At 36.9% G+C, this 27,206-nt stretch overlaps 9 protein-coding genes across 9 annotated transcripts; 3 read left to right on the forward strand and 6 right to left on the reverse strand.

The window, feature by feature from the left end:
- Nucleotides 1-1,111: 1,111 nt before the first annotated feature.
- On the forward strand, nucleotides 1,112-1,600 carry GCK72_020011 (uncharacterized protein; the record flags this gene model as incomplete). Its single annotated transcript, XM_003116640.2, has 2 exons — nucleotides 1,112-1,357; nucleotides 1,421-1,600. The coding sequence occupies 2 exons, from the start codon at nucleotides 1,112-1,114 to the stop codon at nucleotides 1,598-1,600; spliced, it is 426 nt and encodes a 141-aa protein (XP_003116688.2).
- Nucleotides 1,601-1,758: 158 nt separating this feature from the next.
- GCK72_020012 (uncharacterized protein) lies at nucleotides 1,759-3,549 on the reverse strand (the record flags this gene model as incomplete). The annotated part of the gene is made up of 7 exons (XM_003116170.2): nucleotides 1,759-2,169; nucleotides 2,218-2,428; nucleotides 2,476-2,592; nucleotides 2,636-2,817; nucleotides 2,868-2,991; nucleotides 3,038-3,413; nucleotides 3,468-3,549. The coding sequence occupies 7 exons, from the start codon at nucleotides 3,547-3,549 to the stop codon at nucleotides 1,759-1,761; spliced, it is 1,503 nt and encodes a 500-aa protein (XP_003116218.2).
- A 3,280-nt stretch (nucleotides 3,550-6,829) lies between these two features.
- Nucleotides 6,830-8,579, reverse strand: GCK72_020013 (uncharacterized protein; the record flags this gene model as incomplete). Its single annotated transcript, XM_053733334.1, has 6 exons — nucleotides 6,830-6,964; nucleotides 7,022-7,294; nucleotides 7,348-7,558; nucleotides 7,603-7,719; nucleotides 7,768-8,449; nucleotides 8,552-8,579. 6 exons carry the CDS (start codon nucleotides 8,577-8,579, stop codon nucleotides 6,830-6,832), a joined length of 1,446 nt encoding a protein of 481 aa, XP_053582247.1.
- Nucleotides 8,580-9,181: 602 nt separating this feature from the next.
- Nucleotides 9,182-11,173, reverse strand: GCK72_020014 (uncharacterized protein; the record flags this gene model as incomplete). The annotated part of the gene is made up of 7 exons (XM_003116254.2): nucleotides 9,182-9,313; nucleotides 9,359-9,631; nucleotides 9,677-9,887; nucleotides 9,940-10,056; nucleotides 10,102-10,407; nucleotides 10,668-11,043; nucleotides 11,092-11,173. The coding sequence occupies 7 exons, from the start codon at nucleotides 11,171-11,173 to the stop codon at nucleotides 9,182-9,184; spliced, it is 1,497 nt and encodes a 498-aa protein (XP_003116302.2).
- Nucleotides 11,174-11,709: 536 nt separating this feature from the next.
- Nucleotides 11,710-13,408, reverse strand: GCK72_020015 (uncharacterized protein; the record flags this gene model as incomplete). Its single annotated transcript, XM_053733335.1, has 5 exons — nucleotides 11,710-11,844; nucleotides 11,895-12,378; nucleotides 12,425-12,847; nucleotides 12,898-13,273; nucleotides 13,327-13,408. The coding sequence occupies 5 exons, from the start codon at nucleotides 13,406-13,408 to the stop codon at nucleotides 11,710-11,712; spliced, it is 1,500 nt and encodes a 499-aa protein (XP_053582248.1).
- A 1,958-nt stretch (nucleotides 13,409-15,366) lies between these two features.
- Nucleotides 15,367-16,790, forward strand: GCK72_020016 (uncharacterized protein; the record flags this gene model as incomplete). The annotated part of the gene is made up of 5 exons (XM_053733336.1): nucleotides 15,367-15,558; nucleotides 15,611-15,692; nucleotides 15,824-16,110; nucleotides 16,283-16,595; nucleotides 16,639-16,790. The coding sequence occupies 5 exons, from the start codon at nucleotides 15,367-15,369 to the stop codon at nucleotides 16,788-16,790; spliced, it is 1,026 nt and encodes a 341-aa protein (XP_053582249.1).
- A 1,588-nt stretch (nucleotides 16,791-18,378) lies between these two features.
- Nucleotides 18,379-18,674, forward strand: GCK72_020017 (uncharacterized protein; the record flags this gene model as incomplete). Its single annotated transcript, XM_003116477.2, has 2 exons — nucleotides 18,379-18,463; nucleotides 18,538-18,674. The coding sequence occupies 2 exons, from the start codon at nucleotides 18,379-18,381 to the stop codon at nucleotides 18,672-18,674; spliced, it is 222 nt and encodes a 73-aa protein (XP_003116525.1).
- A 1,439-nt stretch (nucleotides 18,675-20,113) lies between these two features.
- GCK72_020018 (uncharacterized protein) lies at nucleotides 20,114-22,400 on the reverse strand (the record flags this gene model as incomplete). Its single annotated transcript, XM_053733337.1, has 9 exons — nucleotides 20,114-20,220; nucleotides 20,277-20,466; nucleotides 20,556-20,642; nucleotides 20,778-21,002; nucleotides 21,053-21,083; nucleotides 21,612-21,811; nucleotides 21,859-22,031; nucleotides 22,080-22,300; nucleotides 22,354-22,400. The coding sequence occupies 9 exons, from the start codon at nucleotides 22,398-22,400 to the stop codon at nucleotides 20,114-20,116; spliced, it is 1,281 nt and encodes a 426-aa protein (XP_053582250.1).
- A 1,865-nt stretch (nucleotides 22,401-24,265) lies between these two features.
- Nucleotides 24,266-26,474, reverse strand: GCK72_020019 (uncharacterized protein; the record flags this gene model as incomplete). Its single annotated transcript, XM_053733338.1, has 4 exons — nucleotides 24,266-24,380; nucleotides 24,427-24,799; nucleotides 26,193-26,413; nucleotides 26,464-26,474. The coding sequence occupies 4 exons, from the start codon at nucleotides 26,472-26,474 to the stop codon at nucleotides 24,266-24,268; spliced, it is 720 nt and encodes a 239-aa protein (XP_053582251.1).
- Nucleotides 26,475-27,206: the final 732 nt, after the last annotated feature.

A 27,206-nucleotide genomic window follows, 5' to 3' on the forward strand; every position in this document is an offset into this window, starting at 1 on the left:
CATAAAATGTCTATTTGTATCAGTGTTTCTTATTTCTTGTATATCATTAATATGTTTTCAATGATGTTTGTAGTTTATAAACAGTGAGTTTTTTCTTTTAAAGTTGTGATGAATCTTGCGATGAAATTCAGAAATTACGAAATGAACGCTTTCATAAAAACTTGGTTATGGACTACATTTATTTTTCTTGGTGTCTTATTTTTGCAAAGTTTTATTCTCCCCGAGTTTTTCGTGTTTTTGACTTTTTTATTGGCTGTTCAACGGTTTGTCCTTCTGAAAATACCTAGGTATCGGCATCTGGTGATGTTTAAGAACCGATGTTTCAAGTTTATATTAGTAGCACTGACTAGTTCAGCGTTGATCACAAAAATTTTGTTTCCATGTAAGTAGGATGAATCTGAAAGTGAAAGTGAAACTAGAAAGTTTCAGCAATATGTTATTTCAATCGATATAAAAACCAGTCCTCGTGTCTACTGAGAGATTTGAGATTATCATTTGTGTTTTCTTATTTTCTGAGTGCAACAAGTCTACTACTCTATTTTTATATTCTTTTCTTTTTGAAAGATCTTCCAAAGTCTCTGAATAACACCGTCACAACTACACTTATGCTGCAAACACTGGTGCTTTTTATTTCTAAATCTGTACGTCCAAATTTCGTTTTTTTGTCACATTTCAGTATTACTTCAGGCTGTTTTGTATACTGTTTTATTCAATGTGATTAGTCAAGTGAATATTGGTTTCGGATCATCTTTACACTCACTTCTTGATCTAGTTTTCCTACCAATGGCTATCAACTGCTCTTATATTCTTGCAAATCGGAAAAACTTGGGATTGAAGAATTTTCTAGTAAATTTCATTCAAAAAATTTGTGGAATCTAAGTATGGAAAGCGTTTCTCATCCTGACCGAGAGATATGATCTTTGCGTCACTTCTCTTTCTCACACTTGATCAGGTAACAGATCTTTTCTTATTCAACGAAATGAAGATGTTTCAAGTTGAAAAAAAAACACTGTAACAACTGTGAATAATTACTACATGACCTAAAGAGAGGTATATAAGCAAATCCGCAGACGTTAGTCAACATCGAAGCATCATCTTCTCATCTTCACCCATGCAATCCTCCATTCTTGTTTTTCTTGCCCTTGTCTCCATCACTGCTGCCTGTCCAGGACTCTTTGGAATGATGGGAGGAGGTGGTGGTGGATGTGGATGTTCTGCTACACCACCTCCCTCTCCATGTGGATGTGGAGGAAGGAAGAAGAGATCTCTTCCAGAGAAACCAACTTTCTTCGGAATCGCTGCCGGAGATGATGACAATATGTGCAACAATCCAGAGCTGAAAAAGATAATTTTGGAGGTATGTCTTCTCTGGACTAGTCTGATCTAGAAAAATTTGACTCCCTTAACCCTAATTTTTCAGAACATGCAAGCATCTGCTATTGACTCTTCAAAGGCTGTTAACGGAGCTTTGGAGAGCAAACAACTCAACAGATTCATTGTTGTCTGCTCCGAGAACCCCTTCGTCTTCACCGTCCGCGCCGACACCGTCTACTGTGGAGCCAGAAAGAATGATCATAACTGTCATGCCTTCGCTATGTAGGCTTCTTCGTTTCATAACGTTTTCTGTACATTTAGAAAAAAAACTTAAAATAAAGTACTTTATATACAATCAAAGATCTAAAACAAAAACTTCTTAAACTTTTGTCTCTGAACAAGGAAACGAAATGTGATATCAAATTACATTATCAATTAAACAAGTCATGCGTGATGGACAGGAACAAATCTGAGACTATAGACAGGTGGTCTTTTCATGATTCCGAAAGGTGACGTCGTCTTAATTTGAGGAACTTCTCCGACTGCTTCGAGGTCATAGTCTAACATCATGTTACCCAGTACTAAATAGAGTTCAGCTCTCGCTAGTGATTCTCCAAGACACGCTCTCTTTCCAATTCCAAATGGAATCAGCTTCTTTTCGAGACCCTCGTTTTCTAAGAATCTCTCTGGTTGGAATTTTGTATGATCTTTGAATAACTTCTCATCAGTGTGAATGAGGGAGAGATGGGTTGTGAGTGCCGTCCCAGAAGCAATCGGTTGACCATTAACTACAGTATCCTCAGAGGTTTGACGGAAGATGTTTACATTTAGAATTGAAGCAATTCGCTGAACTTCCTGAAAATAATACACTTGAAAACTAGAACATCACACACGAATACATACATTAATAACCGCATTCAAATAAGGCGTTGACGTTTTGTCAGTCAAGGATACTGCTCGATGTCCTCCAGTCAAATGAACCAATTCCTCTCGGGTTTTTTTAACGACTTCTGGATGATTCAGAAGGCACGCACAAGCCCAGGAAAGAGTAGTTGAAGTGGTTTCTTGTCCGGCGATCCAGAGATCATACATATCAATCGCAAGATTTTCAAGGCTGAAATACGAAGATTTGAGATATGAAAGTCAGGAATAAAAGCTCACGTAAATGTAGAGTTGACGCCTTCTCTCTTATCTTTCTCATACTTGTTAATGTAGGCATCCATGAAATCGGTACCATCTCCATCGATGACGTGTTCTCCACTTTCAATGAGTTTCATTCTGAAAATCACTTTTTTCTTTGAGTCACTGTCTCATTTACTACCTTCTCTCTACATTTTTCTGCGACAATCTATGAATCCAACTGAATGGACCCAAAATATCATCCATTCTCCACTTCATCCACCACGCATTCATTATCCAATCCGGAAGGAAAACATCCAAAACTCCAAATTTCTCGAGACCAACCGACAAACTTTCTTTCAACTTCTCGAATTCCGGGTCACCCTGAAACGTGAGCATGACAAAAGACTAAACGAGATGATAAAACTACAAACCTGTTCAAATCGTTCACTGATAAGAAGCTGATTAATGATACTTCCAATGAGAAGATCAAAAAACATTGACGAGTTTGTCTCGATCGAGCCTTTGTTGTTGTTTCCGTTGGCGGTTTGAGAGAATCTGAACTTTTATATTTGTGTGTTAGAACTTTCAACTCAAAACTTACCTGTAGCGGTACTCCTCCATAATCTTTTCCTCCATCAAATTTCTTCCCAATCCGAAATTTCTGAGCGTTGTCAATGCGAATCTCCTGTGCTCTTGCCAGAATTCTCCATTCGAAGCAACAATTCCTCTTCCTTCTCTGATATAATTCAATGCTCCAACTGCGAATCTTCTTCCGAAGACATTTGATTTCTTGATATGAGTCTCATGCGCCAAATCGTAGTCCGAAATGTATACTGTAGGAAGGGGACCAATCCAAACTGTGAAAACTTTTCCGTATTGTTGCTCGAGATGTCTGTAAGCTTCAACCGCTCCTCCACATTTCCAATAGAGATAGAAGAGATGGTGTAGATTTCCAATGACTGGAATCGGTGTCGGTCCTGAACAGAAAATGTAAAAATTGAGTAAGTTCGTGTTATCTACAAGTCACTTACCAGTGGGTAGCCTTCGTCTCTTAGACCATTGGTGAATCACGAGAACAGTCAAAATAGTGGGAAACAGTAAGATAAGTAGCATTCTTTTGAGAAATGTAACTGACACTGAACTATAAATGTAGATCTATAAGTAGGACAAAAACTTCGAAACGAAACAAAAAATAGGCGGGTCAGTATTCTCTCTTATCAGTAGTGAAATAGAACTCTCCTTCTCTAATTGACAATAACAAATTTGATAACGACGAAATGTCTCCTGATACTTTCAGGACCCTTGTGATTTTTCGATTTCATTTTTTAATGTGTGTAGTGATCAATGAGGAATTTCAGATATTTAAAGTTTCAAAGGTGTTTTCATTCGTCCCAGATTTATCGAAGCAAGAGAAGGTGGCATGAAACTGTGTGATTATGTCTTTCAATACTGTAATAATAGTTAGCTTTATTGCAGAAGAAAATACAGTGTTCATTGGCTACCTCTGCTGTAGATTCGAAGTAAGTCCGAATAGAAATACATACGACAAAGTTAAAGAAACATTGCTTGGTTTAAAATCAGACATTGGGCTTTTCTGTTGTCAAAAAAAACTACAAGAATCACGAAAATAAAATATGAGGAAAAGGCGATAGAGCATGAACAACAGAAGAGACATAGACAAGCAGAAGCGTAGTTTCAAAATTGGGCAAATACAGTATGAAACTCGGCGGGTTGTGCGATTACATAAGAAATAAGAAATGAAAGTTCCTCCCGACTTTTTGAAACGTTATTGTTGAACTGGAACAAATCTGATATCATAGACGGGGGGTCGCTTCAAGAGGCTAAACGGAGTCGGCGTCTTGATTTCAGGTTTAACACCAACGGGCTCCAAGTCATACTCCATTATTAGATTTCCAAGAATCTGAAATTTTACTTTTTACTTTTTACTTCTCCCCATTGTCAGGCTATCCTACCAAATACAACTCTGCTTTCGCCAATGACTCTCCTGGACACGAACGTTTTCCAATTCCAAACGGAATCAGTTTCTTCTCCAAGTTATTGTTCTCTAAAAATCTCTCTGGATTGAACTCTGTCGGATTCTTGTAAACATTTTCATCAGTATGGAGCATTGCTAATTGTGTAGTTATCACTGTTCCAGTGGCAATTGGTTGACCGTCAATGAATGAATCTTCCTGCATATGACGGAAGATATTAACATTCAGAATAGAAGATATCCTTTGAACTTCCTGAAAAAAATTGGCTAAAGTTGAATTCATTCCGCTTGAACTCACATTTATAGTCGCATTAAGAAACGGTGTCTGTGATCTATCAGTCAAAGAGACACTTCGATTCCCACCAGTGACTCCAACAAGTTCTCTTCTCAATTTCTTTACAACTGCTGGATGATTCAGAAGACAGACACATGCCCATGTTAATGTGGTCGATGTTGTTTCCTGTCCGGCCAACCATAGGTCATACAGGTCAATTGCAAGTGTGTCGAGACTGAAACACGCGAATTAGTTGGCTGAAAATTAGGAAGAATAAGTACACATACGTGAAAGTAGAGTCGATTCCTTCTTTTTTATCTTTACTTATTTTTGTCAAGAATGCGTCTACAAAATCGTCGCCTTCCTCAACTATCACATGCTCACCAGATTCAATAGCGGACATTCTGAAATATTCAAATTTGTGGAGCTGTTTTCTCTTAAATATTACCTTTTCCGGATTCCCTTTTGCACCAACTCCAATACAAAATCAAATGGAGCCAGTGTAGTTTTAGTTCTCCATCTCCACAGCTTCGACTTCAACAACCAAAGTGGAGTGAATGAATCCAGAACGGACATTTCTTCCAGTGACTTTCCCAGATTGATCTTTGGTTTTTCGAAATCCTTGTTTCCCTGTTCGAATCTCTCGGAGACTAACATTTGATTGATGACAGAACCAACTAGAATGTCGAAAAACGTTGCTGCATGAACTTCGATATTTCCATTTTTCCCATGAGTTTTTGAAAAATCTTTGATTCTGAAAGTACCCAATATTAATGGGTGGGATAGCACAAAGTCTACTACTAGCGGATCTTGAACTATTCGAAAATCTGTTTACCACATTGCTGTCACATAATATTAGTTTGACATGATAAATAACTTGTTCTTATAATAATCCGAACAATTCTTCAAAAATATAATTTCTGAACATAAATTTTCAGAGAAATTTCTGAATCTTGAACGGATTAGAGCATTACCTATATCTATACTCATCCATTATCTTCTCTTCCATAATATTTCTTCCAACTCCGAAATTCCTCAATGTTTGAAGTGCAAATCTTCTGTGCTCCAACCAGAAGTCTCCATTTGATCCCACGATTCCTCTTCCTTCTCGAATATAATCCATTCCTCCAACTGTATAACGATGTCCAAACACATTAGCTCTCTTCACGTGAGTCTCATAAGCAATATCATAGTCAGCAATGTATACAATGGGGATGGGACCAAACCATAAAGTAAAAACGTTTCCGTATTGTCTTTTGATCTCATTATACCCAGAAACAATGCCTCCAGTTTTCCAGCAATAATAAGCAAGTTGATGGAGATTTCCAATGAATGGAAGGGGTAAGGGACCTTTCGGATTTCTTTGTCGACCTCTCCATAAATTGATAGAAAAATAAGTCAAGATAGAAATGAAAATAAGAATAAAAAACATTTTGAAAGAATTTGATCTTTGTTTGTTTCTATGTATGTTCTTTTATACTTTTTGTTCAACTACACTTTTCTTGTATTTGTTCAAAAAATTGAAGCGACTACGAAACAACGCAAAACAACGGGTGATGGATAGAAATGAGAGATTGCAAAAACGTGAAGGGATAGAAGAAGAGAACCAGAGAAACAGAAGTGTGGTGTATGTCAACGGAGAGAAACCACAACGAAATGAGTAAAATGAACACGATTTCTGACTAGACTGGCACGGAAAAGTTAGACAGCGAGGGGCTTATCATGGCAACTTGAGAAAGAGTCTTGTTTTCAGTTGAAAAATATATTTGGAGACATTAGAAACCATTGTGAAGGGAAAAGAGCATATTATAATGTTCCCTCATTAAAAAAAAAAACAAAAATAGTTATCAATTTTTTAATCTAATGAAAAATTTGTTGAAGAATGACTCTTTCTTTGGAACAAATGGAATGTCATAATCCGGGAACCGTCTCATAATTGCAAGAGGAATAAATAAATTTTAAATATCCTTCAAAAATATTGTTGAAGTGCAGCAACAATTAATAAAAGTTTTAAACTTTTTCTGTAATTTTTTTAATGAAAGCGAACATACAGAAGCTCTCAAATTAACATTTTTATTTCAAAAAACACAGATTACTGAATAACAGAAAAACTTTGAAAAACTTAATCATCTGTTTCTCGGAACAAATCTAATATCATAATTTGGTGGACGTTTCATGATTGCACAGGGGGATGGCGTTTTCAATTCTGGCTTCACACCAACTGGTTCCAAATCGTATTCCATGATTAGGTTTCCAAGAATCTGAAAATCCGTTTTTAAGGATATCTCTTTCTCTCTCTCTCTCTACCACAAACTCACCAAATACAGTTCTGCTCTGGCCAATGACTCGCCGAGACATGATCGTTTCCCTATTCCAAAAGGAATAAGTTTTTTCTCCAAATTATTATTTTCGAGGAATCGTTCTGGTTGGAATTCAGTGGGATTCTTAAAATTTGCCTCATCGGTATGGAGCAGACATAGCTGTGTGGAGAATGTTGCCCCAGCAGAAATTGGTTGGCCATCAATTGTAGTATCCTCTTTGAGAACTCGTAGAAGATTAAAGTTGAGAATTGAAGCGATGCGTTGGACTTCCTTCAAATAATGAACTTTTGATAAATTGTCGGATTGATTCATTTCGAACTCACATTTATAGTGGCATTCAAATAGGGAGTGTGAGCTCTATCAGTGAGAGAAATGCTTCTGTTTCCTCCAGTAACATGGCCAAGTTCCTTTCTCATTTTTCCTATAACTTTTGGATGATTCAGAAGACAGACACACGCCCATGTTAATGTAGTCGATGTGGTTTCCTGTCCGGCTAACCACAGGTCGTACAGGTCTACTGACAATGATTCAAGACTGGAAACATTCATCTGCTGTTGTTAGGGTATGCAGAAACTCACTTGAATGTAGAATTTACGCCGTCTTCCTTGTCTTTTTTCATTTTCATCAAAAATGCATCTACGAAATCGTCACCTTCCTCACTGATAAAATGTTCACCTTTCTCGATTGTTTCTACTCTGAACTCTTTTAAAAGTCAAAAATATGCAGGTTCATCGGAATCTTACCGCTTTTGTATGGTTTCCTTCACTAATCCGAAAATGTAATCAAAGGGAGCAAGCGTAGTTTGCGTCCTCCACTTCATCAAATCAGATTTCAACAGCCATAATGGTGCAAACACATCAAGTAGTGACAGATTCTCAAGTGTCTGCGTGAGATACTTTTTCAATTTCTCAAACTCCTGGTCGCCGTACTCAAACCGTTCCGAAACCAGCAATTGATTGATAATGGATCCAACAAGATAATCAAAAAACGTATTAGTCTGCACTTGGACAGCTTCATTTTTCCAGTGTGTTTTTTTGAAGTCGTCGAATCGATATCTGTATTCATCCATAATCTTTTCCTCCATTATATTTCTTCCAAGTCCGAAATTTCTCAAAGTGTGAAGTGCGAACCGTCGGTGTTCCACCCATAAATCTCCAACAGAAGCGATTATTCCTCTTCCTTCTCTGATGTAATCCATTCCACCTTCCGAATATCTGTGTCCAAATGTATGAGCTCTCTTGATGTGAGTCTCATAAGCCACATCATAGTCAGCCACGTGGACTGTTGGAATTGGACCCATCCATAACGTGAAAACTTTCCCGTATTTCATTTTGATCTCATTGAGTCCACCAACCAAACCGCCATTTTTCCAAGCGTAATATCCAATTTGCGGAAACTTTCCGACAAGAGGGAGTGGAAATGGTCCTGTAAGAGCATTCGTATTATTTCACAAAAGTTCTATTAGCGTCACACCTTTAGGGAGTTTTGAAATAGCTCTCCAAGTATTGAGAAACCGAAATGAAAAACCTGCGATTAGAATCAGAAGGAGTATCATAATTTAGAATTACTGAACTGAAAATTTTTCTTCTTTATTTATACCGCCTATATCACAATAACTACACTGATAATCAGTAAAAAAGATAACAAAGTGATTGAAAAATTAAGTAGATAGTATACGTGGAAAAGAGACTGTGGACACATATGAACCGTGCTTTCTGACTAGATGAACAAACCACGTACGAAGATTGCTTTAGTAGGAATCCACGCATCTAGAAAAAAGTTACTAAAAACATCCGACAATGCATAATAACCAAACAGCTCCCGTGGTATTCCATTCATTCCAATACATCTCTACTTGAATTGAAAAAACCGCCGAAAATTAATGTTGTTTTTGATATTAGTGTTTTCGGATTTTGATCTTTGTTTATTTCAAAGATAATGGTACTTGGAAGGCGGACGAAAATATAAAAAACTCGAAAGGTGATTTTGTCAACAGGTGTTTTTTCCCAATTCTGGAATGGAGAATTTTAGACGAACAATTTGATTTGAATGGTTTTTTAGACGTGACTAGGATTTCAGGAATAATATACACTGTTGTATTTGTATGAATACGAAAATCACTCATAATTTATTACACTGTTGAAAATATAAAAACCATTATGAAACTGGCACAAAACGAATATGATAGTTTGGTGGTCTCTTCATCAATCCAAATGGAGTATGAGTTTTGATTGCTGGCATTGGTCCACTCGGCTCCAAGTTGAAATCGAGAACCAGATTTCCGGTGATCTGAAAATGTCTAATATTTATTCTAGTTCACTATTTCAGACCTACCAAATACAACTCTGCTCTAGCCAATGACTCTCCAAGACATGATCGTTTTCCAATTCCAAACGCCATCAATGTTTTCTCGAGATTATTATTTTCCAAAAAGCGACCTGGATTGAACTCCTCATGATTTTTGAAAACCGCCTCATTTGTATGAAGCAGAGACATTTGAGCAGTGACTACTGTTCCAGCAGAAACTGGTTGCCCATCAATTACTGTATCCTCTTCCAGAATTCTGAATAGATTGGTGTTAAGGATGGAGGCGATCCTTTGAATTTCCTGAAATAAAATAGGTAAATGTAGAAGCATTCAACAACAACCTACATTGATAGTTGCATTCAAATATGGTGTATTCGGTTTATCAGTCAATGAAATTCCTCTTGTTCCTCCAGTGACTCCAATAAGTTCTCTTCTCAATTCCTCAACGACTTCTGGATTATTCAGAAGACATGCGCATGCCCATGTCAATGTGGTTGATGTTGTTTCTTGTCCGGCCAACCACAAATCATACAAGTCGATTGCAAGTGTCTCGTGTCTAAAGGATGAGAGAGAAATAACAGTAGGGGAACAAAACTAGAGACACTCACGTAAAAGTTGAATCAATCCCTTCCCTTTTGTCTTTCTCCATTCTGATTAAAAATGCATCAACATAATCGTCTCCTTCCTCACTAGCAACATGTTTTCCACTTTCGATTGCGGCGACTCTGAAAGAAAATAACAGTCCTGCATAAAATTAATTAAGGAATTACCTTCTCTGAATACCTCTTTTCACCAATCCATACACAAAATCAAACGGAGCGAAAATAGTCTTCGTTCTCCATTTCCACATATCAGACTTCAGAAGCCACAGTGGTGTGAATGCATCAATGATGGAAACTTTCTCAAGCGACCTTGCCAAGTTCACTTTCAACTCCTCGAACTCTTCATTGTCCTGTTCGAACCGTTCGGAGACGAGTAAAGTGTTGATGATGGATCCGACGAGAAGATCGAAACAGGATGATGCGTGGACCTCGATTCCTCCATTTTTAAAGTTGGTCTTCTTGTAATCTTGGAATCTTGAAAAAGAAATAGGAGAATTGATATCAAATAATCGTTTGAACTGATAAGACTGAGTTTGATGAATCGGTTATTTTCTAGAGGAGACAGAGGGCAGAAGTCAATGTACAAAATGGGCGCGCGGATATATTGGTAGTAGCGATCTTTTGAATCTCGAAATCTGGCAATGTGAAAATAGATCTCGACACTTTAATCATGTCTCAAATACTCTGCGCCCATCTCGAGCCGTTCAAAAAAGACACCGCTAAAATAGAATTACCTATATCTATACTCTTCCATTATCTTCTCCTCCATTATGTTCCTTCCCAGCCCAAAATTTCTCAACGTAGTCAACGCGAATCTTCTATGCTCCTGCCAGAAGTCTCCATTGGATGCAATAATCCCTCTTCCTTCTCTGATATAATTCATTCCTCCATTTGAGTACCGTACACCGAAGGTGTTGGCTCTCTTGATATGAGTCTCATGGGCCACGTCAAAATCAGCAATATGTACCGTTGGGATTGGACCCATCCAAACAGTGAACACTTTTCCGAACTCTTTTCTGAATTCATTGAATCCGGCTACAGTTCCTCCTGTCTTCCAGCATTTGTAGACAAGTTGGTGAAGATTTCCAATGAGTGGAAGAGGTGTTGGACCTGAATAATTTTAGTTAAAAATTTAAAAATTAAAAACTAAAGTCTCACCTTTTGGAAGTCGCTGTCTAGCTCTCCAAAGATTCACAGTGAGCACTGCAAGAATAGCTGTTATAATAAGAATAAATAACATGTTCTATAAATGTTTCTCTTGCATGAAGGTGGTCAACACAATCGTTCATCTTCTTATATATGTCAATTCTCTGACGATAACTACACCGTTTTTGAAGGGAGAAGAGAAAACAAGTAACATCAGTGATTACAAGAAGACATTTTGGGAAATGAGTAGAGAGAGATGAGAGGGTCGAGACAATGAAAACTGTGGTTTTTAGTCAAAATTCACAAACAACAGTGTGTTTTGCCTTATTGGGAACAAACCATAAATGGGTGGGGCATTGAAAAAAGGTGCAGTGAAGATTGCGCTCGTGTATTTGAGGATAGTATTCAAAAGCATATGTAGTTGTCTTGAATTTTGTAGTTCGTCTTGAAGTTTGTAGTTTGTCTGGAGTTTTGATTTCCCGCCCAATTTTTTCAGTTTATTTTTTACTGTAAAATATTTTTATTTCTGGTCAAACTCTCTCCAGTTCCATTATCTATAAAATTTTACAGAATAAATCAGTAAGTTCTTTATTTACAACATATCCCAAATAGACAAATTTTATAAAAATCTTAAAGCTTCACTGGTTTGAATCTGATATTGTAAACCGGTGGTCTTCTGAGAAGTCCGAATGGATTGAGCGTCTTCATTTGTGGAGGAGATCCGACTGGTTCGATGTCAAAGTCGAGAATCAAATTTGAAAGAATCTGAAATAAATTTTACACTGTATAATCACTCAAGATTTGCTTCTACATACCAAATACAACTCAGCTCTGGCCAATGACTCCCCGAGGCATGATCGTTTCCCGATGCCAAATGGAATCAAGGTTTTCTCCAGATTATTGTTGACGATGAATCTTTCAGGATCGAATTCTGTAGAGTTTTTGAAAACTTTCTCATCGGTATGAAGCATTGACATTTGAGTTGTCACAGCGGTACCAGCGGAAAGCGGTTGTCCGGCAATTACAGTATCTTCCTCAATGTGGCGGAACAGATTGACGTTAAGAATCGAGGCAATACGTTGAACTTCGTTACACGTGGCATTCAAATATGGAGTATCTGGTCGATCGTTCAGTCCAATACTTCTGTTTCCTCCTGTTAATTTCATGAGCTCGGCTCTCAACTTTTTGACAACATTCGGATAATTCAAAAGACATGAGAATGCCCAGGATAAGGTAGTCGAAGTGGTTTCCTGACCGGCTTGCCAGAGATCAAAGACATCGATTGCCATAGTTTCGTAGCTGATAGAATAATGATTAATGACGAAAGAAACTAGACAAAACTCACTCGAAAGTGGACTTGACTCCATCTCTTTTGTCCTTCTGAATCTTCAAAATATAGGCATCCACAAAATCATTTCCTCCATCTTCAATGACATGATCTCTACTCTCCACTTGAGCAACTCTCTTTGCAATGTTTCTTTTGCTTACTTCATACACAAAATCAAAAGGTTTGAATATCTTCTTTTGTCTCCATGACATCAATGGAGAATCTAAGAATGCGGTTGGGAAGAAGATGTCTACGATACCAAAGTTTTCCAGCGACTCGGCTAGAGCAGTTTTGATCTGATCGAATTCCTTGTCATCCTGCTCGAATCTCTCGGAAATCAGAAGTTGATTGATGATGGATCCGACGAGAAGATCGAAGAATGAACCGGCATGAACTTCGATGGCTCCATTTTTGAAATTGGTTTTCTTGAAGTCAGCTATTCTGAAAAAAAGGAAGTTTCAAGATGGTCGTCTCATCAGAAATAGAATTACCTATATCTATACTCTTCCATTATCTTCTCCTCCATTATGTTCCTTCCCAGCCCAAAATTTCTCAACGTAGTCAACGCGAATCTTCTATGCTCCTGCCAGAATTCTCCATTCGACGCAATAATCCCTCTTCCTTCTCTGATATAATTCATTGTTCCAGTAGCAAATCTCTTACTAAAAATGTTTGATCTCTTAATATGACTCTCATGTGCCACGTCATAGTCAGCAATGTAAACTGTTGGCAGTGGACCCATCCATAGTGTAAAAACTTTTCCATATGTTTTCTCAAAGTGATGGTAGACTGCAACAGCACTTCCGAGTTTCAGACCATGATAGATAAATTGATGGAAATTTCCAATGATAGGAATTGGAGTGGGTCCTGAAATTAAAAATTATTGAAATTCAACTGGATTCCAAAAATATTGTTGAAACCTTTTGGTAACTTCTGACATCTTTTCCATTGGTATGCAGTTGCAACGGCTAGAAAAGTAACAAGTAACAGGATAATCAACATTTTGATCAAACTTGAAAAAAACCACCCCGGTCGTCCTTTTATACACTCAAGGTCTTTTTCAATTTGATAAGACATGAGACCGTTCATCACATAGACTACTTCCACTACAAAGTTTGATGATATTGGAGAGGAATACTGGACATGTTTATTGTTTGAATTTCTTGTTATGACATGCTTATTTTCAAGTGACTATCAGTTTAAAAAAAATGCAGATTGTAAAGTTTTGCAGTGAGAAATTCAAGGAAAGCTACTTGTCTATAAATACAGTGATACAGCGTCGAAGACTACAAATATTCTTTGACTGAAGTGACTACACGTATAGCTTCAACATTGCAATTGAAAGTGCAGGATTTTATATTGCAAAGGAAGGAACTTCACTCTTCAGGCATATTTACAAATTTCAGCTGCTCACAGGTTTCCAGAAAGTTCAACGGATGAAATCTTTTGAAATCATTATTTTTTTTTCTTTTTTTTTGATTCTTTTCTTCCTTTTTTCCTTTTTCAAAGAATAAAACTATTGTCTAATTTTATTTATGACTTCATCATTTTACAAATATAAACTAATCCACCTTCATAATCCACTCTTTTCCAAACTTCACTACTAGTTGATGTTTTCGTCGTCTCGTCATCATTCTCCAGAGAAATTAACTGTTATTCATAAGCCTAAGAAATACATCACAGAAAAAATATAGTCAGAGAAAACGTTCCATTATGTTTATTCAGAGATCTATCCCTAATGAAGAACCGTTATAATTTCAGAACTAACTTTCAAAAATCGTCATATGCTCTTGCTCTCATATTTTTCCTAATAAATTTACTTTTTTTGTTGCTGCAAATGAGACTTTGTAAACCCTTTCTGATCAGATGATCACTAGATTATTAAAAAATTATATCATTTATTAACTAATCTATAGCCAGACAGCTTATTTCCGCTTCTTCAGTTTTTAGACGTTATGATAACATGAACTTTCAAAAAGCAGCAATAACATCGTATTATTTTGCCACAACTTTCAAAGAAGCAACTTGCTTCAAGAAATGATGTCGCTAATGTTAAAGTTTTTGAAGAGAACAGAAAATGTAGTCTAACTATTTCTGTATAATTTCGAATAGTATTAGCTTTCTTACTTTCAAAAAACATACATGAAAAATACGAGCAAACTTCACAGTCCTCTGTCCAACAACCATGTTATCGGTTCGCGAGGTCATTTTAAAGGCGCATAAATTTTGTTCAGATGGGTCTCGTAGTTACCCATCTGAAGTGTGGATAAAATTCCGTATGTCAATACGTTTTCAACTTTTTCACTACGATTTTTCATGTTGTCAACTGCGATACACATCCGAACAAGTCCTTGCGCCTTCATCACAATCCGGCAAGTGTTCGCGAACCGATATGATTCACTCAACTCTGTCCCAGAAACGCAAAACTTTTTTGTACAACAACTTTTTTCAGTATCTTTCATTACATACCGGCAGTTTTACGTTATTCGCGGTAGCTTCTCAGCCTTCTAAGTTCACAAAATCCGAGTACAAAATAAGATCCAGATTTGCGTTCTTACTTTCCATCTAGTTTTTGGTTACTCCTTGGACTCCGTAACGCCGTGTATAAACAGCAGATGCCTCTCCATTAAGTCGAATATACATCATTTCTAGACACTTGGTTTGTTTTTCGCCGAGTCAGAAATCATAATTCCATGTTTCTCGAAGCCACTTCACACGACTGGCCTCAAAAACGGTTACTCAACTGTGATCGATCATTTTTCTTATTCCTCCGAGAACATTAATTTTGTTCTTTTCCACTTTTCCAGTATTGGTTTTTAAAATGATCCCAGCCCGACACATCACAAAAATCGAAGATACCAAATTCTTCATAGTTATTCATGATTTGAACACTCTACAATTATTTCTTATTCGCTTTTCTATGTCGATTTGATTTCTTTGATCTCATTATTTTTTCAGAGATGAATTCGACCCTGGAGCTCCCGCAATATTTGGAACTAGCTGGTTCCGCATTATCCCTCTTTTTCAATGTGATTCTCTTCTATATAATCACAAAATTCTCGAGACCAGAATACGGATCCTATAGGATTCTCATGCTGGTGATGACTAGTTTGTATGTAGTTTACTCGGCGATTGAAGTTATTGTCCTTCCGGTGAGAAGAGAGCGAAGCAATTCTCAGAAGAAGATAAGATGTTATTTTACAGAGTTACTTTGTTTTTGAGTACAATTATTTTCTGTTCACAACGAATTTTATAGAATATCAAGTGATCTCGCAAGTGTTGATAGGTTAGTTGAAATCCTTTGGCTAATAAGAATTTATGGTAATGAGAGCAGAAAATTTTCATGAAAACGGGTTATCAAATGATCTTCGACACAAAAAGTGCAACAGACTGCAAAAAGAGTAGACTGATTTTCAGTTACATTCTGCGCGGTGTTCGGATGTATGCAAGTTGTTCTTGCTGCTCAGTTCATCTATAGGTTTTTATCTGTTGCTGGTTACAACTATCTTCGAGAAAAATATTTCAAAGGAAGGCGTCACACTGTTTGGGTGTTTTCTACTGTCATATTTTTCATCAACTGGTTCGTGGTAGCTTGGTTGATATTTGGGAATCGAGGAGACCATCCGAGAGAGTTGGCAATAGCAGTGGAAGACAGATTTGGAAGAAACATCAGTGATATGGCATTTACGTTAGTGACATATGCAGTGAGTCTGGAATTTGAAGACCAAGAAATCATTTGAACTTGCATATTTCAGCAACTAGATAGCAATGGAAAATTGATGCTGAAATATGTAGACATTTCTATGATTCTATATCTGATATTTTGTGCGGTACAGTTTTCCAATCCGAACTAAACTTGTTTTTATACATTTTCAGAGTATTCCCATGACTATCTCCTTGTTTTGTGGTATCAAAACCTGGCTGAAAATCCAATTCACAATAAGTTTGGCTGCGAAATCTCGACACTTGCAGAGACAAGAACGGCAACTGTTCTTTGCATTGCTTACGCAATTCAGTATACCGTTTCTCGGGAACACTGTCCCAATGCTAATTGTATTTCTATGTCCTGCATTCCACGTGTCCACAGAACCCTATACAAACTATATTTGCATGTTGGTCCCGTTCTACCCAGTGTTTGATGCAGTGGCTACCACGTTAATCATCAAGGACTATTATAGAGGAGTATTGAGTGAGTTTCAAACTACCAAGAGATAAAACAATTCAAGTTTCAGAGCTTCTCGGATTCTCGCCGCACTCCCAAAACAGTTCCTTGTCGAATGGCGGCGCAATACCTCCTCCAAATTCCCTCTTTATAAAAGGTTCTTCTGCTATAAGTATGGAAATTGGCAGTATTCAAATGAATCGCTTAGACAGCCAACTTTAGAAAACTCCGGTCAATTTGAAAACTTTTGAAATTGAATAAAATTTATTCTTGGAATAAATACATAGTACATTGTGACAACAGATCAGATCATCATTCAATCGTGAATCTATTTTCCCCATCCGTATCCATATGGGCGGTATCCCCATGGGCGGTATGGACGACGCCATCCTCCGTATCCTCCGTATCCGTACGGGCGGTCTGAAATTATTATAGAATGAGTTATTGAGCTTTGAGTACTGTTAGCTTACATCCATATCCGTATCCCCATTGAGCGTCAGCAACAGCCACAAGACAGGCGATGAGAAGGACGACGAGGAAGAAGAGCTTTGCGGAAATCATTGTTTTCTGAAAGTTGAGAAAATGAGAATTCTCTGAAGGATATCAAAGAAGCAAAATAAAATTTTGGCGGAATTTGAAAAATGACCTTGAAAAATGGACAACAATTTTCACGATCTTTGAGTTTTTGAAAATAATTGAAAGATAGAAAACTAATTTGAAAACTTTTTTGTTTGTCTAGAAAAAAGTGACCACGTGGTTCTGTCTTCTAGAGCTATCGGGTTGACCTCTGAGAAAAAGAGAGATAGTTATCTAATGGGTCAGAGATGAAACGTGGCAAATATTGGGAGAGATATGAGTGACGTGGCAGACAGATCAAAGTATCAAAATTCAAATGTATGCCAGATGAATGGAATGTTCCTGGTCAGAGGTGTTGGATTGAATAAGCATCTTTTGAGGTTGAGTGAAAAAGTGGAAGATTTTTGGGAAAGATAATTTGGACTTTTCAAAAAGCGTTTCCTAACGAACAGAAGGTTGTTGAAATCTGGAGAAGCAATGAATAATTGAAATGTTTTTTAGAGAAGTTCAAAAAATATACCTCAGAACTAAGTAGAATCAAAGTTAGATTCAAGAACTTTGAAGTGAAAAAGTTTGAAAAATGAAATTTTTTATACTTTTTCTGAACGAAAAATGTCAATTCAACCGATTTTCAGGTCCTAAATGTTCTTTAAAGAGAAAAGAAAGATGAAGTGATGGGTCTAGTCGGGTCCTTCCTCTTTTATACTTCCTCATCTGACCCTGTTTACTAAATCGTCCTCTTTTCTTCCTCTTCGTTTCCAATACTTTTCCCTCACATGATCTTCAATGCCTCCTCTTTTCTTGATCTTCAATCCTACACTATATCTGTAATCACTTCTTCTTTTTCTCCCATGTCCCTCTCAATTGATGTCACCACCGTTACCGAATTGCCTATTCGGCGATCGCGACAATTTGACAGAAGCCTTCGTCGATTTCCCCGAAAATTTAGTGACGAAAAAGAAGATGAAGGAAGAAGACGAAGAGGAAGACCATGTGTGTGTTTGGGGAACACAACACACACTCATCACCTTCTTCTTATTCAGTAGATGACCAATTCCAATGTATTTGCCGTATTTGGAGAGAAAAGAGAGCGGGTAGAGAAACAAAGAAAGGTATAACCTTTATGATATCATCTATCGAGACAAAAAAGAGTAGATAAGAAAATAAGTATATAAGGTACCTGGTAGCCGGGTAACAACTCAGAAAACTTCTCAGTTTCTTCTACTAAACAATCATGATTTCCTCATCATCTCTCTTGGTTCTCGTCGTTCTTTTGGCTTGCTTCATGGCCGCTCAGGCTCAATGGGGATACGGAGGCAGTGAGTTTCTTTCTTCTTTTCTTTTAAGATCCATAGTTCTTCTATAACATAATCTAACTTTCCCATTGTTTCAGTGCCATACGGAGGATACGGTGGAATGGGAGGATACGGTATGGGAGGATACGGAGGATACGGAGGATACGGACGCCGCATGTGGGGACGTCCATACGGAGGATACGGAGGAATGGGAGGATACGGATGGGGAAAATAAGCGACTAGCCGTTGTTTTGATCTATCTTATCTATGACGTGGCAATCAATGACACACAACAATTCCAACTCCGTTAATAATGATGCCTTTAATTTGAAAATGCCTTACTGTGTATACTTTACTTTATTTTGAATATGAACCTTTTCAACTTGACTACTTTTGGTTATTTTTTCTTGGGACCTTGTGGGTCGAATTGAAAATGTGAACTGGATAATGACTCGTAAAAGAACTTTGACCATACCACTGTAAACAACGGTCAAGTGGCCAGTGGTCTTTGTTACTCTCATCGGAATGTCAAAAAGGTATCTGTGACACATACAAACTGACCAAGTGAAGAAGACATTTTGAACATTTTCTCAGGTCTAGATTATCAAGACTGTTAAGTTCATGACCTGGCCTTCTGGGTATTTTCAGACTGTTCTTAAACTCGATTCGCTTTACAATTGGACTAACTAAGGAAGATCATGATGTCAGTGTGGAGTTATGCGACGTGATCTATATCATTGGAAAGCTGATTCCAAATATACATACAATTTTTGCCAAACTTTGACCTTGTTTTTCTCGAATACCAGGTCTCGAGGTCAAAAATTGAACATATATATATTTGGAATCAGTGTTTTCTCAGCTTTCCAAATATATAGATCATTTCCCATAACTCCACATTAACACCATGACCTTCTCTAGTAAATTTGAAAAAATATTCAAAATCATTCAATTCATATTTTCTGTAAACAAACTGTGTGATACAATCATTATAACTTTCCAGTATTCCGGTTATTAATTTGAACTCAAAACTTCTGAAAATCACCCTCTGATCATTGGAACATCAATTATCCAGTTATTCCAGCCTCCCTCCCTTAATATGACATCATAAATGTTGTCCCCTTGTATACATGTATATCTTGTCTGATCTGATCTGTTCAATTAGACGCAAACCAATCAGCACAACACAGTTTCCCGTATCACATGCACTTCCTTTCGCCCATATTTCTGATTTCTGATCAGAAATGTTATCCAACCAGAAAAAGAAAAACGGAGAATGTTTATGGGGTAATCAGAAACAGAAACTGTAAACCAGTTTTGTTTATCTTTTTTCAATTTTCTTATAGAATTTACTGTTTGTCTAATCGAAGTTTCTTTTTCATTTTTTATTGACGGGTTCTGTCTTGAACACGGAAACTTTCGAGACGGTCAGAGAAATGGAAACGGAGAAAAAAGGAAAATCTAAAAAAGTTATTTAGTTCAGGTTACCAGGGTAATCATTTATACTAAACTTCTCTGATTTGATACCGAAATCGGTTCTGGTTTTGCAATATTATACTCGAATATCGAAGAGAATCCATTTATTAAAAATACGAAAGATACCTAAAATATCGTTCTCTACAATATTTTTTATCCATATTTCCAAAAAATAAATTCAAATGCATATCTGTCCGATCTTTACTTGCTCCCATCAACAAGAACTTTTTCTCGGAACGCAGCCGTTGCATTGATTCCAGGAACCCATTTTCTTCCCGGGCACGCGGTAGGGAATGGGCGAAGTTTATCTGGAATGTGGATGATGACGAACTGAATCTTTTCAGAAAATAACTGAATACCTGACAAAGAGTGGGCAAATAATCATAGTAGTCTCCTAAAAACTGCTGGAATAAGAGATATGATGACGCTTTCGACGGGCCAACTATCAGAAGGTCAATCACTGCGGAGTTGAAAGATTTCAGAACATTTGCTAATCCCTGGATTCTAGCCGATGAAAATTCGACATCGTGGACAGTACACGTTTTGAGAATTTTCTGGAATACTTAGAATTTGATTGAATTGATTTGTTTTTAACTTGATTTGAAACAAGTCAAACAGAGTTATATTGAAAAAAAAGGCTCACTTCTAAATCAAGGTCTCGAAGCGAATCATCATTGTCAAATGAAATCACAACTGCAGTACATCTCTCTCCGATTTCCATATTTTTCTTCTATAAATTGTAATTTTAGAGTTATTTGAAACAAAAACAGCGGGATCAACAAAATTGAATTTTTTGGCGTTCACAATTTCCAAATACAAGAGACAAAACCTTCAGATGAAGAAGATGAAAACTAAAAATTCAAACCTCCATCATATTTTTCACTTTGAACATCATAACTTCCTTCTTCGATGTGAATTTTGTAACACTCATCTGCGCATTCGTCGCACACCAATTCAGAGAATCCGGCAGTTTTCTCCACATTAATTCGAATCGATCGTACTCGGTTTCTTGGAAAAAATCATGAATACATCTATCAACTGCACATAAATACCCGATTACATTTGGATCTTTCCCTTCGAATGGGATTTTCTGAGAAATATTTTGAAGTTTTTTGAAAGAGCGGGTGTACACGAACTCACACAAGAGTACAATGAAATACTTTTAATAGAACTGAAAATTGAATGTAATACATAAAAAATTATGAATGCAAATGAGAATAACACAAGTATAGATCGACACCGCATTTGAACGTTTTTCTACTTCTTACTAGACAAGATGTTCACATAATTTAAGGAAAAACACAACGATCGTTCTCGTAGGAGTGGTTCTCGACGGAAAAACGACGACGGCGGCATAATGAAGATTGTTATCCTTTCGAAGTATTCAAGATTTGAAGTTTTGATACTACGAAGAGAGAGTCAGTATGTAGTTAGGAGGATAAATACATGTTGGCGGATTGGCTGGCAGAAAATATGTTAGACTTTTACGTGAATTTAGTTCTGGAAATTTTACACAGGAAATTCATTCAAAGAAAAAACATTCGAATCAAATGAAAAATGATTAGTTGGTAACTTGAGTGACTGATGAAACTCGATGCTTGGTTCCCTGGCAGAGAAGAAATCTTCTGACTTCTGGATTGAAGATTACCACAACAATTCTGAATACTCATGCTTTTTTCGTAACGTTTTGATTTCTTACCCATCGACAGCATGCACAGCTACCCACGCGAATGACGTGGCAAAGAAAACGACCCATTTGTTTTCAAAGTATTGAGGGACAAAGAAATAAGTGAGAAGTTCCAACATGAATACTGAACCTTGGGTTACGGTTTGTTTCAAGAATCTCATTTCACGACAAGACATTCTGTGCTGAGATTGATCACTGATGTTGGCGACAACCTGAAATTATAGAGGTAAGCATCGAAAACAATAAAATGATAAGTTACCTTCTTTGACATTTTCCTGACTTTAAAAACTGTCAACATGTCAATAGAAACAACGACTGCTACAATCGAAGCGTTTTTCAGAAAGTCTCCATACCATCCAATGTATCCACAGAACTTCGAGGAGGTGAACGTCAGGAAGTGTATTTTCTCTTCGTAATAGAAGTGACAGGATTCTGAAAAATCACAAGCATGACTAATTGAAAATCTTCGTGATAACCCACTTTCATAGAATAAAAATGCCACAGTGCCGGTGAATATCCATATCGCGGCAATCATAATTTTTGTATGCTTGTTGCTGAAAATCGTCTGGTACTCATAAGGTGCCCAGACAGCGGTGAATCGATTCAAAGAGATCGCAAGATGAATCATAACGGACAGCTCGTAGCAGAGGAGAAGAATGAAACCGCAGTGATGGGACCACTCTTTCATTTCAGCGCTATCACTGAAAGTGAAATTTTTCGATTTGAAATTAGAAATTTCCGTAAGCGAACTAACAGTAAGACCATTGGACAAAAGTACAGTTGAAATGTAGTGGAATGCATGGCGTCGGCAATGGCTTGGTTAGCTGAGAGATAACCGAACGAGTGATTGAAACTTTGAAGTTTATGGACGGCGTAGAATATTGACCAGTTTAAAATGGAGCCGATTAGGGAGATCTCAGAAGAAACGTGTTTTGGTTCTGTGGGTTGGAAAAAACGAAAAAAAAAACCGCTGAGGCAACCACAACTTAAAACTAAAAAACACTTACCGGCAACAGAGCGTAAGCGGTTTGATTGATACTCTCCATCTTTTCGCTTTGGTTTTCAAAATTCACAAATTCCTGTTAAAAGCAATTGGCAAAATATAATTGTTATTGATATCCTCTTGCTTTTTTCTTTATATAGCAGACGTACTTACTCACAGAATGGAGGTAGACCGCACAACACCTACAAAATTTAGCTTGAAAGCATTCGGATTACGGTGGATGTGTATGATCTGTGATGCAGAGCGAATGTAGGCGAATGGGAAGAAGGAGACGGCTCCAAAATTGGAAGGGGAGCAACAACAAGACAACTATGAGTAATAGAGATGAATTTTCTTTAATCTTCAATTTGCGAAGACAAGAGAGTTCATATACAAACGGATCAGCATTTTTTATAAGATATATATCTTTTTAAGATAATTAGTACTGTACTAATGTAGTTTTCGGTCTTTAGTTTCTAAAACTTTGGTATTTACGTATTATTGTGTACTTACAGTAAATTATCTGTAATTTTGAATAGTTTTACTACGCAAAGTGACGATGATAATACAAAGTAGATATGTCTGAAAATCAGTTTTGAATCATTGCTGTGCCCATAGGAATATTAAAAATTGATCATGAGAAAACTTGTCTGTTTTTGATTCTTCATCTGATAGAAATAAACTTTTGAGATATATAATTCTTATTTTCCCTCAAGATCTTAAGATCAAAATTATACATCTCAGACGCTAGATCTTTATCGTGAAAGCGGAAATAGTTTGGTGTTCAAAACGAAAATTTTTGGAGGGAATGTCGAAAAGAATTCGAAAATTGTTAAGCCAAATAACACAAATGTTTTCGTCAGAGTGAATTTTCTATAGAATCATTATTTCGAAGGTATCAGTCAGAAAAACAACTTTTTTTTTTGAAAAAAAAGTTTTTTGATTCATATTCTTTTGAAGATGGGCTCCGTCTTGCGTAAGAGATACGCGGAATAATTTTCAAAAGTTGTTTCTCAGAAATTGTCTACATTCGAAAAAGTTGGAGTCTCTGCTGCTCTTTGACATCTGGTACGACTAGAGCTGGTGATCACAATTTTTAGAAAATGGAAAACGATGGGAATTTAAGTAGAATAGATCCATCCACGTAGACAATTTAAGTCAGTTTTGCGTCATCAAACTGTTTTTTGATGGTTTTCAAGACAACTACTCATCCCGTATAGCCCTCTTGGGAGGTTTCCTGTAACTCTGTCTGGTGGTACTCGAATTCTAGACAAATAAATAGAAATGAACTGATGAAATAAATAACAAAAAAGTCAAAAAGTATGCCGAGCCAAAAAGACAACAAGAAGTACGAAGACTGTCTATTATCTGAAATTTATTCCGTTTTTATATATTTTCCAGACACATCAATACAAGGATTACTACTTTTACTACGTGTTCGGGCAGGATTAAAGTTTTCATTCAAATGACTGATGCTACTCATTTCTTTGAAGTCAGTATCTTTGTTTTCTGAGTGTAATCTTTGTTTTGATAAATCCACTCTGTGGATTCACTGCGTATTTCAAATGTTCGATACGAGAACAATGAAGAACATGATGAGTAATAAGATCATATAAGCTTGTGAGTCACTTGTTTTTATTGAATTTTAAATGAAAAAGAAACTATTTTCCGAAATGCGTCAAATTTATTGAGGATACACTACAACTGATGAAACTTGAAGAATTGTTCCACGTCTGAGAGAAGTTTTGTCAGCGAGTAAGAAGTTTCGTATTTCAGGATTGCAAATTATCACGATTAGTCTGCAAAAATTCTTCAATGAGAAGATAATTGAAATAAAAAACCAACCCATCTGCCACGTGAACGGCTACCCATGCAAATGATGTTCCAAAAAATACAATCCATCTATTTGTGAAGTATTGTGGAATAAAGAAGTAGGTCAATAACTCTAACATGAATACAGACCCTTGAATCAATGTCTGCTTCAGAAATCGTCTATCCCGACGAGAGAACTTTTTGATTGTTGCATCAGTCATCCCTGATTTCAGTTTTTTGGAAACTCTTCTGACGCCAATGATTGTAATAATATCGAAACATAATACCACGGCCACAATAAATGAGTTTTTGACAAAGTCCCCATACCAACCAATGTCTGAGCAGAGCTCAGAATTGTTGAATGTTAGAAATCCGATGCTATCGTCAAAATAGAAATGACAATACCCTGAAAGTCACTGATGAAAACTGAAGAATTTCATTTCTCACTTTCGTAAAGTACCAGTGTAGCTATTCCATTATACAACCATAATACAAAAATTACGGATTTTGTTTTAGAGACACTGAAGAAACTCTCGTAGAAAAGTGGTGACCAAACGGATATGTATCGGTTTAAAGATATAGCCGAATGAGTTAAAACTGATAGTTCGTAGCAGAAGAGAAGTAAAAAACCACAGAGATGAGAGTATTGTTTCATGTAGGTTTGATCCCTGGAAAATTAGAATCAGGCTGCTAAGAATCGTTCTCTACTTACAATAAAACCATCGGACAGAAATACAATAGGAAAACTGTAGAATGCAATGCATCTGCGAGTGCCTGATTAGCTGATAGATAGCCGAAGGAGTGATTGAAACTTGCCAATTTATGGATACTGTAAAAACTTATCCAGTTCAAAACGGATCCGATAAACGACACGGGCATCAATACATACAGAACCTGGTTGGAGTCTGCCATGGTTTAAGAGCCAAATGAACGTAGATTGTCTAAATATATTTTTTTTTCTCACGAAACAACAATAACGCCCAAACGGAAACTGCAAAGGTATAGTTTTCTCGTTATGAATACGTTCCGGTTGTTTTGATCTACAGCGTAAGTCTAGTTTTTCGAGCATCACTTCCTCAACTTTGTGCTCTTATTCTTTTAAGATATTCTCGGTTTAGTTTATACCCAACTGGCACTTTTTTTTTGAAAATTTGTTTATTACGAATTATTTTTCAGAAAGCTGCAGTCTCTTTGTCTTTTATATTCACTCTGAAAAAATACAAAAAAAGAATTTTATTGAGTAAAATAGATAATATTAAATGAATAAGTATAAAATGAGGTTTTCAAGATGTATTGGCTGCCAACGATAACTTTTTGCAACAAAAAAACTTTCTGATTTCTGGATTACAGAAGATTACAATAATTCTGAAAACTTTTTAGTCACGCTGATCACATCTATCCCTCACATACCCATCGAGCGCGGGAACTGCTACATAAGCAAACGATGTACTGAAAAATAAGATAACTATGTTATCAGTCAATTGAGAAACAACAAAATATGCAATCAATTCCAACATAAATACAGTTCCTTGCGAGACAGTTTGCTTCAAAAATCTTCTTTCCCTATCAGAAATCGCACGTTTGTCTCCTGCGACTCTGATTGATAATCTGACTCGTCGGACTCCGATGAGTGTCAAAATGTCTAACACCATTACGATTGAAAAAAAAAATCAATTAAGACTGTCAGACGCCTTTTGATTTGAGAATTTACAAGAAAATTCCTTAACGTCTGATGATTAGGGATCGAACATTATCTCATCATAATAGAGTGAGTCTTCTCAGACAATTCCCAAACCTACATTCGTATAGAATTACATCAATTGTTCCAACAACAACCCATATCATCAGAATGACGACACAAGTATTGTTTATATTAAATATTTGTTGGTACTTGAATGGTGTCCAGACTGCACAAAACCGGTTTATCGATATGACGAAATGAAAGACAATGGAAATCTCATAGCTGAGTACACCTACGAATCCACAGTAATGAGAATTGTCCTTCATCAGTTTTTGATCTCTGAAGAATGTTACAGAAAGATTGGAACCCTGAATGAGATGACAACTCACAATAGAACCATCGGAACAAAATAGGCAAAGAAACTTGTTGAAAGAATAGCATCTGCCAAGGCTTGATTTGCAGATAAATATTGAGTGTTTCATGGAGTTCAATCGAATAAAGCTATAGAACACAAACGAAAGACATCTGATGAGAAAGTGTGGGAAATTCCGAGTACAGAGTTCATGAACTTACAGGTAACAAGGCAAATGCGGTTTGGTTGAATGCGGTATCCATGTTTCTACACAGGTAAAGTGCGCTTCAACCGTATGCGGATGGACCAGGTTTCTGGTCCGTAACTGATCCGTTATGGCTATTTTCACGACTGGCCAGTCGCGTACGGTCCGTTTCCAAAAATCGCGAACGGATAGAATACGGCTCTGTACTTTTGCGCAGAAACGCAATTGTCTCGCACGCGGTTGGAATACGGATTCGCGTACGGATCCGTTACCGATGGCTGAGGTCTGAGGGACTAAAGACTGCACCCTCGTCCATCTAATTTTTTCTTGCTGAATTATTTATTTTTTTTGTTTGTTTTCTAATTTTGAGCTTTTTTCATTCGCGATCGTTCAAAATCTTGCTTTAAAAAATTTTACTCGCGTGAGGATTGCATCGGAAGCCGTCGATACATTTGACTTTCCATGGAATTATCCTAAATTTATTACTTTTCAGAAAATGATTAACAGCGACAGAAGGAAAAGATGGACATTCGGGCCTCCGCAAGCTGCATAAAATGGATAAACGACTAACAATG

The sequence above is a fragment of the Caenorhabditis remanei genome, chromosome V (genome assembly GCF_010183535.1).
Source record: "Caenorhabditis remanei strain PX506 chromosome V, whole genome shotgun sequence".
Lineage (NCBI taxonomy): Eukaryota > Metazoa > Nematoda > Chromadorea > Rhabditida > Rhabditidae > Caenorhabditis > Caenorhabditis remanei.